The sequence below is a fragment of the Hemiscyllium ocellatum genome, chromosome 1 (assembly GCF_020745735.1).
Source record: "Hemiscyllium ocellatum isolate sHemOce1 chromosome 1, sHemOce1.pat.X.cur, whole genome shotgun sequence".
In the NCBI taxonomy this organism is placed as follows: domain Eukaryota; kingdom Metazoa; phylum Chordata; class Chondrichthyes; order Orectolobiformes; family Hemiscylliidae; genus Hemiscyllium; species Hemiscyllium ocellatum.
Genome location: NC_083401.1, coordinates 104993131 through 105008003, shown reverse-complemented (window position 1 = coordinate 105008003; position 14873 = coordinate 104993131). Strand labels below are relative to the sequence as shown.

General features: G+C 39.2%; 1 protein-coding gene across 1 annotated transcript in view; it reads left to right on the top strand.

Moving 5' to 3' along the window:
- chrna9a (cholinergic receptor, nicotinic, alpha 9a) overlaps window positions 1-2749 on the top strand; it is a 31415-nt gene extending 28666 nt beyond the window's left edge. Inside the window, exons 5-6 of the mRNA XM_060825312.1 lie at window positions 2106-2375; window positions 2475-2749. Coding sequence (XP_060681295.1) covers window positions 2106-2375; window positions 2475-2749 — 545 coding nt within the window. The remainder of the gene's footprint in view (window positions 1-2105; window positions 2376-2474) is intronic.
- Window positions 2750-14873: the final 12124 nt, after the last annotated feature.

The window sequence follows — 14873 nt, the reverse complement described above, 5'->3', positions numbered from 1 at the left end:
GATGGAAACTATTCATCTTCAAAAACTGAAAGCAATTACTTAATGATTGCATTAATGAACAACTTCCTGTCCTATGCCAACAGGTAATATAGTATGATTCGTCCCCAACTTCTCATACTAATTCTATCAATTGAATTTTGATATAAAATTGTCATCACTATTTAATATTCATTTCCTTGTATATCTATTGTAAGATATTGCTTTTTCACCGGGGGTATTGGTCCGAGCTGGTTTTGATTTGGGTTTGGAACATGTGGTGGGACCTGCAACCACCATACTAGAGATCCATTTGGCACTATATTCCCCAAATTCAATAAACCGAGACCTCTATAATGTACTCAGCTGTTGCCTTAATTTCTATAATTGAGTTAACAACACTCCAAATACAGCTTTTGCATCTTCCACTTTTCTTTTGTGCTCTCTCTTCCACCTTTTCCACCTGAAACTAACCTCCAGTTATCTTCTTAAACCTAAATCCTTTACTTTTTTGTAATGTATCTAGTCATTGAATTGATACTCTGATTGGATTCAACTATTATGTCAGTTACTCAGACTCATGCCTGACTTGCCAGAACTGTCAGTTCAGTGACCAAGGATTATGATTTACACAATCTCACACTAAACACAACACCTTTAGTGGGAATTTTAAATAAAATGGTTTAAATTAAACCAAACAGTATCTGTCGGGTAACAGATACCTTTAAATGGTAAATGTGAGTTGAATGTAATATTTGACTAAGTTTTCCTGCTTGCTTAAATTGGACTTTTCCAATGTGCAACGTTTGTCTTCTTGAGCATTCCTGTGTGAGATGCTTTCAAATGTTTACGTACAAAATACAGGTTTTGAAAGGGATCATGTATTATTTTCTTCTGGATTGGTTCACTGGATGCATCGTTGGTTGTTAGCTGGTTAATGTTTTGCTAAACCAATGAAAGCTGGCAATAAAAAACATAAGGATTTCTTATCCCACTCTGATCAATTTTCTGCAATTAACTGTTCTATTTCAGTGTAAATGTTCCAGTCAATTCAGCAGTAACATTGCAATTAACAAGTATTGCTTTAATTAGCAAGTGTTGTATCTATCTGGTTCCAATTTAACTAACAATGCTGTAAAATCGGCCCTCTTGTGGGACAGTGCTAGCATTCCTACCTTTGAGCCAGGAAGTCTGGGTTCAAGTTCCACATGCTGCAGAAGTGAGTAATAACACCTCTGGACAGATTGATTCAACAAATGTTTTAAAGTGATCTGAACACCCAGCCAGTCTGCTTACCCTGTCTTTATGCTAATATTTGTTGCACACCTTCCTTTACTTGTACCTTTTCACTTCCCCATGAACTCTCCATGTTCAGCCTGGTTTGTATTATCAACTTGGCATTCTCTTTCTGCATCTTAGACCCACCAGCTTGATTGTTTCAAGAATAGAATAATGCTAGAAAAGCACAGCTAGTCCGAGAAGCAGGAAAATCAACGTTTCGGGCAAAAGACCTTCATCAGGAAAGCTTGATAGAATTTGTCTATCTTGAGATAGCTTTGCTTGAAACCAAATTTCACCATAGTCAACACATGGCAAGAAACTGAAAAGTGCCTTTAAGCAGAAACCCTGAAAGGAATTCATGTCTTCATGAAAGAAAAGGCAGAAGTAGGCGATGACAATGTGGATGGGTATATGAATGGTTTGGAAGGATATGGGCCAGGTGCTGGCAGGTGAGACTAGATTGGATTGGGATATCTGGTCGGCATGGACAAGTTAGACCAATGTGTCTGTTTCTGTGCTGTACATCTCTATGACTCTATAACTCGCAAGTAAAATATACATATTCCTCAAGATTTATTTTCTATTGAAGGAATGGAGGAAAGAAATATTTTCTCTGATTATGGGAGTCATTTGAATGTTTTGTTTTGGTAGATTTGCACATAAGCAGATCATTTGGATTCAATAGAATGCATGAAAACAATACTTTATGCATACTGCTTGCAGAGGAAGTGGCCATGAATAAAGTCATCTTTTCTTAACTCTGCATATTCTTAAAATAATTCATTCAATTTTAGTTCTGGTATGAAATCATTAAACCATTCCAATATTTATTTCTGTTTATTCCTCAGGTAAATACTACATAGCAACAATGACAATGATCACAGCCTCCACTGCACTAACGATTTTCATTATGAATATTCATCACTGTGGGCCAGAAGCCAAACCTGTTCCAAATTGGGCAAAAGTGATTATATTACAGTACATGTCAAAGATCTTTTTTGTGTATGACATTGGTGAAACCTGCACAATGGTGCAAAAGAGAAATGGAAAGAATCACTATCCACTACAGATGGATAATTCCAAAACAAACGGAGAATTTGGAAACGATGATGATTTAACACTAAATGCACACCTTTCTAAAATATGCCCCAACACCATGCTGAAGGATGAAGCTACTCTGTCTATGATACCAATGCATCGGTGCCCTGTATGCAACCAGAAAATACCGAATGGACATTTTGATAAAAGTATCAGTGGTGGTTGTGTGAGTGAAGAAGGTCTAAACATGCCCTCTTGTTTCCGTCAGTTACATCGTGGTCGGGTGGCAAAAAATATTGAATTTATAGCCAATTGTTTTAGAGAGCAAAAAGCAACCAATGCTAAATCTGCTGAGTGGAAGAAAGTGGCAAAAGTAATGGATCGCTTTTTTATGTGGATTTTCTTTGTCATGGTGTTTTTTATGAGTATTTTAATTGTAGGAAAGGCAACGTAACTTTATTTTCACATCTTGTATAATTTTAATTGTTTAATCATAATTACTAGTCTGGCATCTTTTATACCTTGGTAGTAGCAAAGTTTAGTAGTGGATACCATTTTAATTCTCAACTTGTTTAGTCAAGTTTTACTTTAGTTTTGTGAACCTGAATGTAGAATCCATCTGCTCTCTACAAGCGATTTAATTCAATAGGTCTTTTGGTCCTTTAGATGTTAAATCTTGTTTTCATAATTCAGGACTAAATTATTTAGTTAGTTGAAACTTTGTAGGAGGTGTAGAAAATAGCAGTTTTCTTTGTGAATTCTCAAACCTGCGATTCCAGGAAACATCTGCTGAAGCCGTTACGTTTGCTAAACTAAGTTTTTTTTGCAGGTCTGTTCACTACTGTGTACCTTGTGCAGGTATTGCTGCATAATTACTTCTATAAATGCATTTGGATTTGTCACTTGGGTCTATTAAGTGAAGTAATAGTTGACCAGTCCAAGTAACAACGATCTTCTTTCCTATGATCAGACCTTCTTATTCCAAAATCCACCTTGAAGATAAGTACAACCAAAGTTCTCTTCATCACCATTCATCATTTCCTTCACTACTTCACATTCATTCTATCTCAAAGATAAACTCCTGGGTCTTTATCCAAATTGAGCCCATTGTTTAGTTGCATCTACATTGTCTTCTGCTGCCCCTTGATATCCAGCCTTCTAATCCCTCAGCTTCCATCCTACACTCATCAACCATGAAAATTCTCATCATCTTCAAGAGATCCATCATTTTTTGTCTTTCTTACTAACATTGTGACCCTTTTGGATTTTGTTGAGAACAAATGTACTTGCCAGCCTCTCTTTAAAAACTTAAGTGTCAACCATCTTCTCTGGTCACCCACCTCCAACACACTTCCTCCACCTCAACCCCTCCATCTGGCCTTTAAACTGCACCCAACTTGTTCATTGAGAACTGTTGATGTGACATCAATCACCTTAATTTCTCTGCACTTCTCACCAATTAGAACCTGTCTCCAGCTGAACTGACTGCACTCCATGCTGTCATGTCCAATCCTGACTTATCATCAAGCCTGTTGACAAGGGCAGTGCTGTTGTTGTCTGGCATGTTGAACTCTACATTGCTTTTTTTTTGGTACAATATTAGTGTCCTGAACTTTGAGGTAAGAAGTCTGGATTCAAGTTTCACGTGCTGCAGAGGTGTGCAATAACATCTCTGAACAGGTTGATAACAACTTTACAAAATGATCTGAACTCCCAGACAATCAGTTTACCCTGTTCTTATTCATTGCACGTCTTCCTTTTATTTTTATCTTTTCACTTGTCCACTCAGTTCTCTATGTTCAGTCTAGTTTGTATTAGGAGCTTAACATTTTCAATATGCACCTTTTTAGAGATACATACCCTATGAAGGCTGAGCACCAACTCTCAGATATTTCTTCATATCTCTCTCTGGGCCATTGTGTCCATGATTGTCAGCAACCTTATCTCATCTGGGGATCTCCCCACGACAGCCTCCTAGTACAGAGTTTCCCAACCCTAGACAGTCTACTTCTACCTTCTTCCCAAAATCTACAAACTGGGCTGCTGTTTGGGCAGCACAGTGGCTCAGTGGTTAGTACTGCCACTTCACAGCAGCAGGGACCCAGGTTTGATTCCAGCCTCTAGTGTCTGTCAGTGTGGAATTTGCATATTCTCCTCATGTTTGCGTTGGTTTCTCTGGGTGCTGTCTAATGTGTGGCCTTAACTCAATGTGCTGATTCTAAAAAAAATCCAGTTTGGAGCCCATGCCAGTGTTGACATGATTTGGTGAATGCAGAGAAACATGGTGCTGTTTGGGAGTTGCCGTTAGGTTCCGTTACATGTAATGGAAGTATACATGCAGATTGGTAACCTTTTCGAGATCAGCAAAAGATTTCCAGGTTCTCCAAGGCTGGGCCTTGAATTGATCCTGGGTGGCTAAATTAACATGAATTACAGAAAGCAGGCAGTAGCAGACATTTAATTCATGACACTTCAAAAATGCATCTCATTCAGGAGAAAAGATTTTGAGAGGGTAAACCAACCATTCACCAGAATGTTGCTTGGGATGGAGCATTTTTTAGCTATGAAGAGATGCTGGATCAGCTTGTGTTGTTTTCTTTTGGGTAGAGAAGGGACCTGATAGAGTTATACAAGATTGAGGGGTAGTGACAGAGTGAATAGAAAACAGCTGTTCCCATTAGTTTAAGAGTCAATAACAAGGGAGCTTAGTTTAAAAGTAAAAGGCAAGAGGTTTAGAGAAGATTTTAGGAAAATCTTTTTCACTTCAGAGAGTGGTGTAAGTTTGGAATGCACTGCATAGGGGGTAGCTGATCCTGGATACTTCACAACATTTTAAAAAGTACTTGGAAGAGCATCTGAAGTGTCATAACATTCAAGGCTATGGGCCTGGTGCGGGAAAGTGGGATTAGTGTAGGTAGTCGTATATTTTTGGCAGTACAAACTTAATGGGCCGAAGGGACTCTTATGTACTGTATGATTCTCTGAACCATGGTGTACCAAGAAAGTTAAGGAGAGTATAAAGTTGAAAGAAAAGACATTATAAGGAGTCAAAGATCAGTGGTAGCCTCAAAGACTCAGATAAACTCAGAATTCAGCAAAGGAAGACCAAAATGATAATGGTGAGAAAATAAACTATGGGAGAAAACTAGTGATGAATATGAAAATTGACAAGAGCATCTTTAAAGATATAAAAAGGAACAGAGTGGTCATAGTGAACCGAGGCCTCTTAGAAAATGAAGCTTGGGAGATGGTTATGGGGACAAGATACTTTAAACATTCCATTAATTCTAAATAATACTGGGGAGGAATTAAGTCCCATTGCTGGAGAAAAATAGTATTAAACAAGCTAAAGGCAAAAAAGTCGCCTGACCATGCTGGCTTGCATCCTAGGATCCTAAAAGCGATAGTGTTGCAATTTTCCAAAAGTCCTTGGATTTTGGGGAAGTACCAGATGATTGGAAAATTGCTAATCTGACATCCTTGGTCAAAAAGGGAGGCATAAAGCAGATAGCTATATGTTGCTTAGCCTCCCATTTATTGTTGGAAAAATGTTGGAATCCATTATTAAGGAAGGATTAGCAGAACATTTGGAAATCATAATCTAATCAAACAGAATCAGTATGGCTTCATGAAATGGAAATCATGTCTGATTTAATTTATTAGAGCTTTGCCTTCACAAGGAGGGCAAATAGTATGTGTTGTATTCCAGAAGGATATTGACAAGGTACCTTGCAAAAGGTTGTCATATGGGAAGGGCCCATGGTGTTGGAGATAGTGGATGGAGAATTGGATCATGGGCAAGAATGTGGAGTAGGGTTTTCTTTCAGGTTGGTGACCTGTGATAAATGGAGTTGTACAAGATCAATACTGGGTCACCACTGTTTACAATATATATTAATGACTTGGAGGAAGGAAGTGAATGTACTGTAACCAAATTTGCAGATGAAACAAAAATTGATGGAAAGGCAGGATGTGAGAAGGATACAAACAGTTTATGGAGCTGATGAGAAGTTATATAAGTGGGCAAAGGGTTGGCAAATGGAATATAGTGGGAAAATGTGAAGCTGTTCATTTTGGAAAGGAGAACAAAAGAGCACAGTTTACTTTAAATCAAGGGAAAACTGCAGAAAGCTGCAAGACAAAGGGACTTTGGGGTACATGTACACAAAATACGGAAAGGAGATATGGAGTTACAACAGATGATCAAGAAGGCTAATGGAATGTTGGTCCTTATATCAAAGGCTTTGGAGAATGAGTACAGAAGTCCTACTGCAACTGTACAAAGTGCTGGTGAGACCACATCTGGTATACTGTGAGCAGTTTTGGAAAAAATATTTTTTCATTGGGTGCAGTCCAGAGAATGTTCACTAGGATGATTCCCAGCATAGAGGGGTTGTCTTAGGAGCAAAAGTTAAACAGGATGGGACTGTAGTCATTGGAATTTAGAATGAGAGATGCTCTCATTGAAACATTAAGGGGCTTGACAGGGTAAAGCTTAGAGAATGGGTGAGTGTAGGACTGAGGGCACAGTCTTAGAATTAAGGGGTACCCATTTAAGAATGATAAGGAGGAATTTCTTTTTTGAGGGTTGAGCATCTATGGAACTCTTTGCCACAAAGTGCTGGGATGCAGAGTTTTTGTGTATATTTAAGGCTGAGATAGATAGGTTTTTGATCAATTGGGGAATTGAGGGTTATGGGAAAAGGGCAGGAAAATGGACAGGAGGGTGTCTGATCAGATATGATCCTGTTGGATGGCAGAGAAGGATTGAGGAGCTGAGTAGCCTCCCCATCTCCTCTTCACATGCATGCAGACCTGCATAAGTCGTTGGGGTGAATTTGCAGATTTGTATTTACAGTTATATTCTATTTTGTTCAAAAAGCACACAATCTGTAGGCAGTCAGTCCATGTGACATTTTATAAATTCCTACTTTGGAAATAGAACCGGTCTGACTCAAGGTTAGAATACAGACAGACTCTAACCTCATACTTTTAATACATTGTCTGAGCTGAGATGTCACTTTTTTTTATCTATTAAACCTTAAGTTATCTTAGGAATATGACTTGAAAGAAGTTCTGGGATTTTCATATTAATGAATCAAAACTTGCAACCGATTCTAAGTGATTAAAGACTTGACAGCAATCTAGGTTTGTTCAATACATCGCAACAGTTGTATGACATTTTGATCTTTTACTATAAATTCTGTGTCCTATGACCCTGTCCCACTAGCTACCTGACAAAGGAACAGTGCTCTGAAAGCTTGTACTTCCAAATAAATCTGTTGGACTTTAACCTGGTGTTGTGTGATTTTTAAGTTTAGGTGATTGTGTCCTGTCCTTTACAATGAATTCACATGTCAGCTGAAGGCAAACATCTTGCTACTTTATCATTAGTTAATTATTAAAGCTGGGGCTGATGCACATGAAGAAGTTGACATATTAGCAATTTAAGTCTATTTGCAATATATAATTCGTACAATTTCTATCTTTTATTGATCTGCAGGTGAAAGCTACAAATTGTTTTTAGCCAATGAATATCGTGGTTCAATAATGAAGGAAGATATGTTGTGGTAGGTGTCAATGATAATTTTACAAAATTGTACATATTGCAAGTATGTTCAAGTGGTTCAGATCATTTTTTGGCCATTAGATATATCCAGATTACCATCTGAATTTTGCAGACTACACATCGATAGGGGTATAAATTTTCAAAATTCTACAAATTGCAAAATTAAAAAAAACTTTTCTTCCTCCTTCAACTTCTGGTCACAAATTCTGTTACTTCACCTTTACTTCCAGGTCAGTTCTTCAACATTTCTTCAGTTCTGATTGAAGGCCGTTGACCTGAAAGATTAACTGTTTCTTTGAGCATGGACATGCTAATCTTTTGTGGCAATCTCTTTTGTTCCTCTTCTTAAGTATCTTGGACTGTTTTGTGGTAAGAAAGACCTAACATAAATAAATGTTTTGTTGTTAGAATGTCTTTTATAAGTAAGGAACTTTATCATAGGCACTTCAGGAATTGCTGTTCTACATATCATCTCTCTGACTGGTTAACTGTAACTGAACTGAGTGAAGTCAGTTGCCTTCCACTGACTTTCCTGATGTAAGTGCAACTCCAAACTCCTCTTTTTTCCGGAGTGGAACTTCCCATGAAAAAGTTATATTTTTAAAAAAATGTCTTGCAGAGTTATGGATTTTGTACTGGGAAATTTCTTCAGGACAATATTATTACTTTGATACAGTCCCATGATTAGCACAATACTGTCACTTTGAAAGTTCTTTAGTCAATGGCAGAAGATTAAGCCCATCCTCCAAATAGGACTTATTCAGAGCCTGTTGATCTGTAACACCACTGTGATTTGTGCCCTGGACATCATTGGAACTTCCATCTGGTTTCTATTTGATGAGGAAGAGAATGTGAAACTGTAAAACAATAAGGCAAGGTGACATAATGAGAATGTTAATATATAAAACTAGGCCTCTTACTACTCACAATTGAGACTTAATCACTGGCCCTCTTGCGTGATTGTCCATTTTCTTGCCAGTGACCACATTGGTCGATGGTTGGGAAGATTTCCTCTTAAATTTCTACTCCCTAGTCAGGGTTCAGCTGTCAATTCAGAAACAGTCCAGGTGAGTTTGCTTAATAATTTTTGTGTGGCCAGCATTTGCCTCTCTGGATTGTGCCCTCCATCTCTTTTAATCCTAAACTGTATGCTCAGACTCACTGAGGACCTGGGTGATTACTCAGATCCAGCCCTGTAACTAATCAGCAAGATACCTGCCTGAACACTAAATTCCTTCAGGAAGGACCTGAGGAGGGTAATGATATTTCTTCATCCAAAAGAGAAAATGCTGGAAAATCTCAGCAGATCTGGCAGCATCTGTAAGGAGAGAAAAGAGCTGACATTTCGAGTCTAACTGACCCTTTGTCAAAGTTGTGGAAGCGAGTCTTAGTAAATACCTTGTCTAACACTGAGAGAGAAAAGGAAAGCAGTGAAGGTGGACAGGGGGAGAGAGGCAAACGAAAATCCTGTCAGAGAGAAGAGCAGTACTTCTTCAGGGTAGGCATTCCTGGAAAAGAGGTGGCAGTGGGTTAAACATTGGATAAAAGCAACTTACTGCGGATGCTGGAATCTGAAACCAAAAGAGAAAATGCTGGAAAATCTCAGCAGGTCTGGCAGCATCTGTAAGGAGAGAAAAGAGCTGACGTTTCGAGTCTAACTGACCCTTTGTCAAAGCTCATCCATCTTCTACCTTGTGGAAAGGGAAAGATGGAGATAAATTCTAACATGGATATAAAGGGAGAAACTGGCAGAATGACCAATGATGGCAGAGTTAAGATAATTTTCAAAAAGATCAGAGGGGAGGAAAATAGAATGTGCAGTGAGTTGTCATGACCTGGAATTCACTTTCTGAATAGGTTCTGAATGCAGCTTTAATAGTTTCAAAAGTGAATTAGTTTAATATTTTAGAGGGGAAAATTGCAGGGCTATGTGTTAAGAGCAGATTGTGGGTAAGATCCTGGAATCCATTGTGAAGGATGAGATTTCTGAATACTTGAAAGTGTATGGTAAAATAGGCAAAGTCAGCATGGTTTCATCAAGTCTGGTTAGGTCATGTCTGACAAACCTGCTAGAATTCTTTGAGGAAGTAACGAGCAGGTTAGACCAGAGATGTTATCTGCCTGGACTTTAAGGTGCCACACAGGAGGCTACTGCATAAGGTAAAGGCCCATGGTTTAAGAGGCAAGGTGCTAGCATGGATAGAAGCTTGGCTGTCTTGCAGAAAACAGAGAGTGGGAATAAAAGGGTCCTTCTCAGGATGGCAGCCAGTGACAAGTGGTGTTCCTCAAAGCACAGTGTTGGAACAACAACTTTTCACCTCATACATTTGATGATCTTGATGTAGAAACTGACGGCATTCTGGGTAAGTTTGCAGACAATACAAAGATAGACAGAGGAACAGATAGCATTGAGGAGGTGGAGAGGCTGCAGAAGGATTTGGACAGATTAGGAAAGTGAGCAAAGAAGTGGCAGATGGAGTACAACGTGGGAAAGTGTGAGGTCATGGACTTTGGTGAATGAAGAATAGAGGCATGGATTATTTTCTAAATAGTGAGAAAATTCAGGACTCTGAAGTGCAAAGATACTTGAAGGTTCTAGTCCAGGATTCTCGCAAAATAAATTTGCAGGTTGAGTCAGTAGTTAGGAAGGCAAATGCAGTGATGGCATTTATTTTGAGATGACTTGAAAATAAAAATAAGGATGTACTTCTGAGGCTCTATCAGGCTCTGGTCATATCTCAGGAAGGATGTACTGGTCCTGGAGCATGTTCAGAGGAGGTTCATGAGAATGGTCCCAGAAATGAAAAGCTTAACATATGAGTAAAGATACTGTTGAGAAGCACTAACTGGAGAGTGCTAGAGTTCTCAGGCAATGCTAAATTTTATTGTGACAATCCTCGTCAGCATAGAAGGTGCATATAACTGTGTACTAAGAAGCAGTTTTTGCATGGAATTTGCTATACAAAGAAAGGTCCAATAAATTATGATGTCCCATGACCATTGTTTCATAGACTCTCTCTGTGGCTAGTTACTCACACTAGGGGGCACTGGATCGTGGATTCATTCATAATATCACCTCAATGGATTGAGTATCTTGGCTTATCTTTCCATTAAGCATTTTGCCTCATGATCTTTCGATTAGGCATTTTGCAATCTTCCAGACTTAACAGTGAATTGAATGTTTCAGTGATATTCTACCCAATCTTCTCTTTTTGTTTCAAACAGCAGCTGCTGATAATGATACTGTTATACCTGTTTACCTCTTTTTAAGGACCATCTCTTGTTTCCTTATAGGGCACAGAGCATCTCTTTTTGCTTTGCACCATCCCACTTGTAACTTAATTACTCCTGAAAAGAAAGTCACTTGCACACCTCAGTTATGAAGTAGTGTTCCTATCGGTGGATACATTCGGTATTGCTGTATGAGCCAAGGACCCAATGGCTTCCATGTTCCAGACGATATCCTGGAAACGAATAAATTCTGACATTTATATTATGTTTCTCACAACTTTGGAACATCCCAAGTATTTCTGAATTGTAGTCACTGTTGTGATGGGAACATGTCGTGGATTCATACAACACAGAAGGAGGCCAGTCAGCCCACTGTGCTTCTACAGGCTGTTCTGCTATGGCACGTTTTGTGAACATGAGTTCCCCATAACACGATTAGCGAATTGGGACGCTGTTTCTAAAGCGTAATGTTTTAATGCGTGCATTGGTTAAAACGCGATTCCTGCCCCATTACTTTAAATGGTGCTGCTATTACACTATTTTCTTATAACATGAGATTGCAACAGAATGGAACTACAGCGTTTTAACAGAACTGACTGACTCTTTTGAAAGAGTTATTCAATCAAACCCGCTCCTCTTCACTTTCCACATCACCCTGCAAACATTCCCTTTTCAGGTATTAACATTTCGATGACCTCTTCGGTTAGCATCTCCTATCCTTTGAAATTTTGAGAATATAATTTTCACTGACACCACCGGTTATCGGGTTTATGCAGGAACAGACGGAGGACTGGTTTATTTGACAGATCAATTTTCTCGTAGCGAAACTGAGGACGGCAGATGCTGGAGATCAGAGTCTAGATTAGAGTGTACAAGTCACACAACACCAGGTTATAGTCCAACAGGTTTAATTGGAAGCACTAGCTTTCAGAGTGCAGCTCCTTCAGGTGGTTGTGCTGATTAGAGTGGTGTAGAAAAGCACAGCAGGTCAGGCAGCATCCGAGATGCAATTCTCTTGTGCCCTAGTATGGTGACTTTCACAATCAGAGGCTGAACCATCCTGTATCTTCTCCAGGTTTCTTCTGCATTTAATTAAGACACCAATAGAAGTGTCCCAACCCTCACCCAACATTGCTGTTGCTGACATACTTAGGTTGAAAGAAGTTGTTTGAGTATTAACAGAGAAAAAAAATGCACTGTAGATCTTTGGACCTAAAGATTTTGCGTAATTTGCTATTTCTCTCCCATTCCCTGCAATATTTTTGGAACATCCCACTTGCCAGCTGAGTGCTGTTTAACCATGCATCAGTTAACTGCCAAAAGTCAGCAGGAAATGAACTGTGTAGGCTTTGAACGGATATGCACAAATGGGGAGGGGTGAAATTGATATGTAAGTAGTTCAACTCAAATGCAGCAAAATACTTGGTACTCAAAAACTTGACTTGATTATTTAACTAAGCAAAAGTTTGTGAAGCATTATTTTCTGAAGCTAAGTTTCACGCTATTCCTTACGTAGCAGTGTAATTATAGCTACATGGCTCCCTCTAGTGGAATTGTTCAAACTTACAAACAATGGAAACTAATGCTGTTCTTTGTTGATGTCTCTAACTAGACCCTAATGATGTAATGGAAATCATAAAGAACAGCAACAGATCCTGACAACATTATTGGGCTGAGCCTCTGGCACCATGTGGGCGCTCTGTACAAAATCAATGGTATTTGGTAATTTAGTGTCCTAGTTGGGAGGGGGCTGGTAGAAAGATGAGGACAATTCAAGTGTCTAGTGACTGTTAATATGGCTGAAGATGATCAGGATCCATTTGTTATCAAAAAATGAGCATGTGAGCGTTGCTGCACCCGCATGGTTATGTGCATAATGGATTTCACAGCATTTTATTCACCAGGATGCCAAATGTACATGCATATCGTTCGATGATTAGAGGATTCTGCTTAGGTAGTGAGCAGCAGATAACATTACCATTTTGAGTCAGACATAATAGTAAAGACTTGAAAATACTACGTCTGCAATTGGTTAATATGTTTGAATTTACCACTGAGCCTGGATTCAAATTTAAGAACTTCATTTAATGAAGACAATTGATTCATTGATGTGGATGGAAACTTCGTTAAGGCCAGAAATTGAAGAGTTAGGATATTGCGCTTATTCCAGCCTGCTCGCCGAACCTTGAAATCAGGTTAAAGTACTGGGATGTTGATGTGAAGATTGGATTAATAATAACCAAAGAGTTTATGACAAGAGTAAGAATGTCACAAGTCTGGAGTAAGCAAATATGTCTACTGGAAATTGATCTAAAAGTCATTATGATTAGACTAGGCTAATGATAAGACGTGATGGATCAGATTGGCAGCACATTTGTTGTCTTCAGGGTTCTAAATTCAAACCCAAACGTAAGGTTAAGTCAGTTGTGACATATGTACTTTTTCCAAAAGAGTTGACAAGAAGGCATGGCTCTAGGATAATGGAGTCATTTAAAAACTGTTGGTTATTGTCATCAACAGTGGTAGGTATAGTATTTGTGATAGCAACATCACATGGACCAAAAAGCTTTCTTTATCTAAACCTACTTTGTGGTTTTGGGAGAGGGGAAGAGCAGAACCTTTCATTGGGCAAAATGGATGTGTGAGAGAAAAGGACACACACTATAATAGCATGAACATTCCATGGCCATTGGTGTTAAATTGTATCGGTCCAGCAGGATTCAAGATGGCGGCGACCCAGTAGGTCCATGTTTGCTGACCTCTGCCCAGAGCCTAGACAATTTGGGGTACCCACCCTCCTCTCAAACCACTAAAAATATTTTTTTTCCCAGTTCCTACAGCCATTTTGCACCAAACTTTTGTAGTTTGGTACATTTCAAAATGACCAAAGAAAAAGGATCATGAAGTTCGCAACAGGCAGAGACCCCACCCCTCACCCCCACCCCCACCCCAGCAACAGATATGTCCGCGGCCTCCCTGGGGGACGTACCTGCAGAGGCGAGCCTGATCTCAGAATCTATCAAGCTCCAAGAGAAGATCAATGCTTCAATGGAGGAGACTAGTCCAGGTGGGAGTCAATCTCAGTCATGCTGCTGATGCATAATCGATTTAAATATTCAGTACTCCATGAGATACCCGGCAACGCTGCGCTTCAGTCACGAGGGGTCTGTGTATAACTTCGGTGAGCCAGAATAAGTAAAATAATTTTTGGATGCTCTTAAATAGACTGAAAGACCTGAATTATTTGGACAATTTTTTTTCCTTTACATCCTGCCTTTTCTCTCCTCCTTCCCCCTATCTTTTCTGGGGGGAGTGGGGGGGTGGCGGGTTGTTTTTTATATTTTATCTATAATTTGCTTGGTTTATCTGGTTGTTGGGGGGTGTTTTCCAGTTTTTTTTAGTATTCCTTGAATATTTTCTGGGATTGTAATTTTATATATTTTTTCATGATGCTGCTTTGTTAATAATGCCTAGGGTAATAATATGGAGGGGATGGGTTGGATGCCCATTCTTAATTTCCTTGTTATAAGACATTGGTATTTGTTCATTTTATTTTGCGATGTCTGGGGTTGGGGTACAGCTCCAGCTGGAAGGTGTCATGGTGGGATTATTGGATAGTAGGAGTACCCCCTGTGGGCAAGGGGGAAAGTCCTGTTTTAGCTATATTTTATGCTATTATAGAGTCACAGAGATGTACAGCATGGAAACAGACCCTTTGGTCCAATCCGTCCATGTCGACCAGATATCCCAACCCAATCTAGTCCCACCTGCCACCACC